Source organism: Microchirus variegatus (assembly GCF_963457635.1).
Source record: "Microchirus variegatus genome assembly, chromosome: 3".
NCBI classification, from domain to species: domain Eukaryota; kingdom Metazoa; phylum Chordata; class Actinopteri; order Pleuronectiformes; family Soleidae; genus Microchirus; species Microchirus variegatus.
In genome coordinates this window covers 31,744,622-31,747,095 of record NC_139804.1, presented here as the reverse complement: position 1 = coordinate 31,747,095, position 2,474 = coordinate 31,744,622, and the positions used below count along the sequence as shown (strand labels likewise).

General features: G+C 45.9%; 1 protein-coding gene across 1 annotated transcript; it reads left to right on the top strand.

Annotated features, from left to right (window-relative positions):
• Nucleotides 1-348: 348 nt before the first annotated feature.
• Nucleotides 349-2,474, top strand: nrgnb (neurogranin (protein kinase C substrate, RC3) b; the record flags this gene model as incomplete). The annotated part of the gene is made up of 3 exons (XM_083887149.1): nucleotides 349-363; nucleotides 1,173-1,374; nucleotides 2,307-2,474. The coding sequence occupies 3 exons, from the start codon at nucleotides 349-351 to the stop codon at nucleotides 2,360-2,362; spliced, it is 273 nt and encodes a 90-aa protein (XP_083743275.1). The 3' UTR covers nucleotides 2,363-2,474.

Sequence of the window (2,474 nt, the reverse complement as noted above, 5' to 3'; positions counted from 1 at the left end):
GCGTGAACACAGAAGGTCAGCAACTTTTAACGAGAGTGAAAAGATGGAGCACATGCTGTCATGTTTGTAGGAGGTATCTCTCTCTCTCTCTCTCTCTCTCTCTCTCCTTTTTCCCTCTGTCTTTCTCCCTCCCTCTTTCTGTTGCTATCTCCCTCTCTCTCTCTTACTCCCTTACTGTGTGTGAGCGGGTGTTCCTGAGCGTACAGTGATTGTCAGCCAGTGAGGCATCTGTATTATACGGGAGTCTCGTTCAAACAAGAGCATCACTTGGTCCACGTTAGAGGATTGAGGCAGACAGACTCCAGACTTAGGTCAGCTCCCCTGAAGACACCTTTGAGAGAGTGAGACATGGACTGTCACAATGTAAGTAAAAGTTTCAGATTCACTTTTTTTCCCACAATTTTTTAGTTACTAGTGGCCTTTTACTGCTGTTTGGTTGTGCACTGCCAGTGTTGTTGATGTTTCTGATAGAATAATGATAGATGGGAGACTTTCTTTGCAGAGAAGTTGTATATATATTTTTTTTTTTAATATGAGATTTACATCAGAAGAGTATTTAAGCACCTGACAAAGTGTAAAGCTGCCTTGTGTCTGTGCTGCTGCACAGGAGCTGGATTCTAGTCAGACACAGAGGCTAATGAATACTGGCTGAACAGGTGGGTGGTCACACTCCCACACTGGAGGGGTTTCACAGTGGAGACATGCAGCGCTGCTTCACCATGGAAGTGGGATGACAGTGGGCTTGTTCTGCCGCGAGCTGCCTTTGTGTGCGACGTCAATCTGTTGAAGCTCAGCGTGTGCCGCGCTCGCCACACGATCTGAATCGCTCTTTACGTAACTCGTCGACAGCCTGTTCGACTGCCACTATTGTGACGAGCCAGAATTCCTCATCTGCTCACACCAATGTTTTCCTGTATGACTTGAAGTGTCATTTTTTTTTTAAGCCAAAAGTTACAGAGCAAAAAGTTGAGCTCCAGGTTATATTTAAATCAATAATGAAGCAAAAAAAAACAACTTTAAGTATCAGTAATCAGTGATTTATTGATGATCTATTACTCAATGGAGGGAAACTTTTGTTTTTAGACATGGTTTCTGCAATAGCGCAGTACAGATGATAGGAAGTTCAACGATGTCACTGAAAGTTCACCACGTACTTGTTCCCGTCTCAGCAGGAGGAGTGCAGTCGGCCCCAGGAGGAAGAGGACATCATGGACATCCCTCTGGACGACCCAGAGGCCAACAGGGCCGCCGCCAAGATCCAGGCTGGCTTCCGGGGCCACATGACCCGCAAGAAGATGAAGCCAGAGGACAAAGCAGAGGGGGAGGAGGTGAGCAGCACCGGGGATGTGCTCAACGGAAGCCAGGGGGCCACAGGTCAGTGGTGTAGAACAAGGGGCTTAAAGACCAGGTCACATAATGACAGCAAAGAGAGGCTTTAAGGATATAGCGACTGTAAGGATGATAAGAGGCGCTGTAGCTACCAACAGGTCATGTAAGGTAAGATGTGGAGTCCTGTCAGTTTTTGATACTCTACATTAGCATAACTGTTTACACACACAGAGAAAATAAACCATCTAAATCCAAGTGACTCATTCAGTCGCCCCAGGAGAGAGAAAACATGTCCAGAAACGGCTGGTTTACCTTTGAAAAAACGTCAAGTCGCGTTCTAACAACATTTTCGATACGTTTCCAACTTTTTATGTAACTGTGGAGGAGGAAAGAGTTCAGAATTCAATCAGTCACTTATTTCAACTCGGGCAAAGTTTTTTCGTGAATCTCTGAAAACACAGACCAGATGAATTTGAGAGGTCTCTTTGAGAAGTAAGACGAGACTATTACGATGCCCAGCCCTTGAGATTCTCTTCGGCGAAGTGGCTCAGACGAAGAATCTATGTCAAAGCCTCTTCCCTAACCCACTTGCTGGCTGCCTTAGATGCTTATGTAGGAGATATATTTATAGCTCCAGGTGCTTCAGGTACAGTGTACATATGCTTCAGAGCAGAATTAATGGACCTGTCAGACTGGAACCGAGCATCCTAAGTACCTCCCTTTGGAGGAGACCCCCTTTTTCTCTCTCAGCAGTGAAAAGTGAGTTTTGAGGTCATCACTTATGTCAGCCGTCACAGGGAAAGTTTCCACATAAGACTTTAAAAGTATGTTCTGGGTTGCTGAGTTTATATGTGTACTATATATACTATATAAAGTGTTCCACCCACACCACACATAACAGTAGAGCGTGTAAGTAACTGTCTTTTACACTTGACGACTGCGCCGGTTACAGCCCTCTCCCTGTTTCTCTTTCCCAGCGACAGGAGGATCGGGGGCAGTAGAGAGCGATGACACATCTGTGCCAGAACAGTGACACCTCTGTCCTGACCTGGATGAAAAGGAAAGAGTGGGAGCCTGAGAGCGGCGGGAGATGTTCTGACAGAGTTCCTGATATGTTGACTGTTCTGGCTTACAGACACACACCT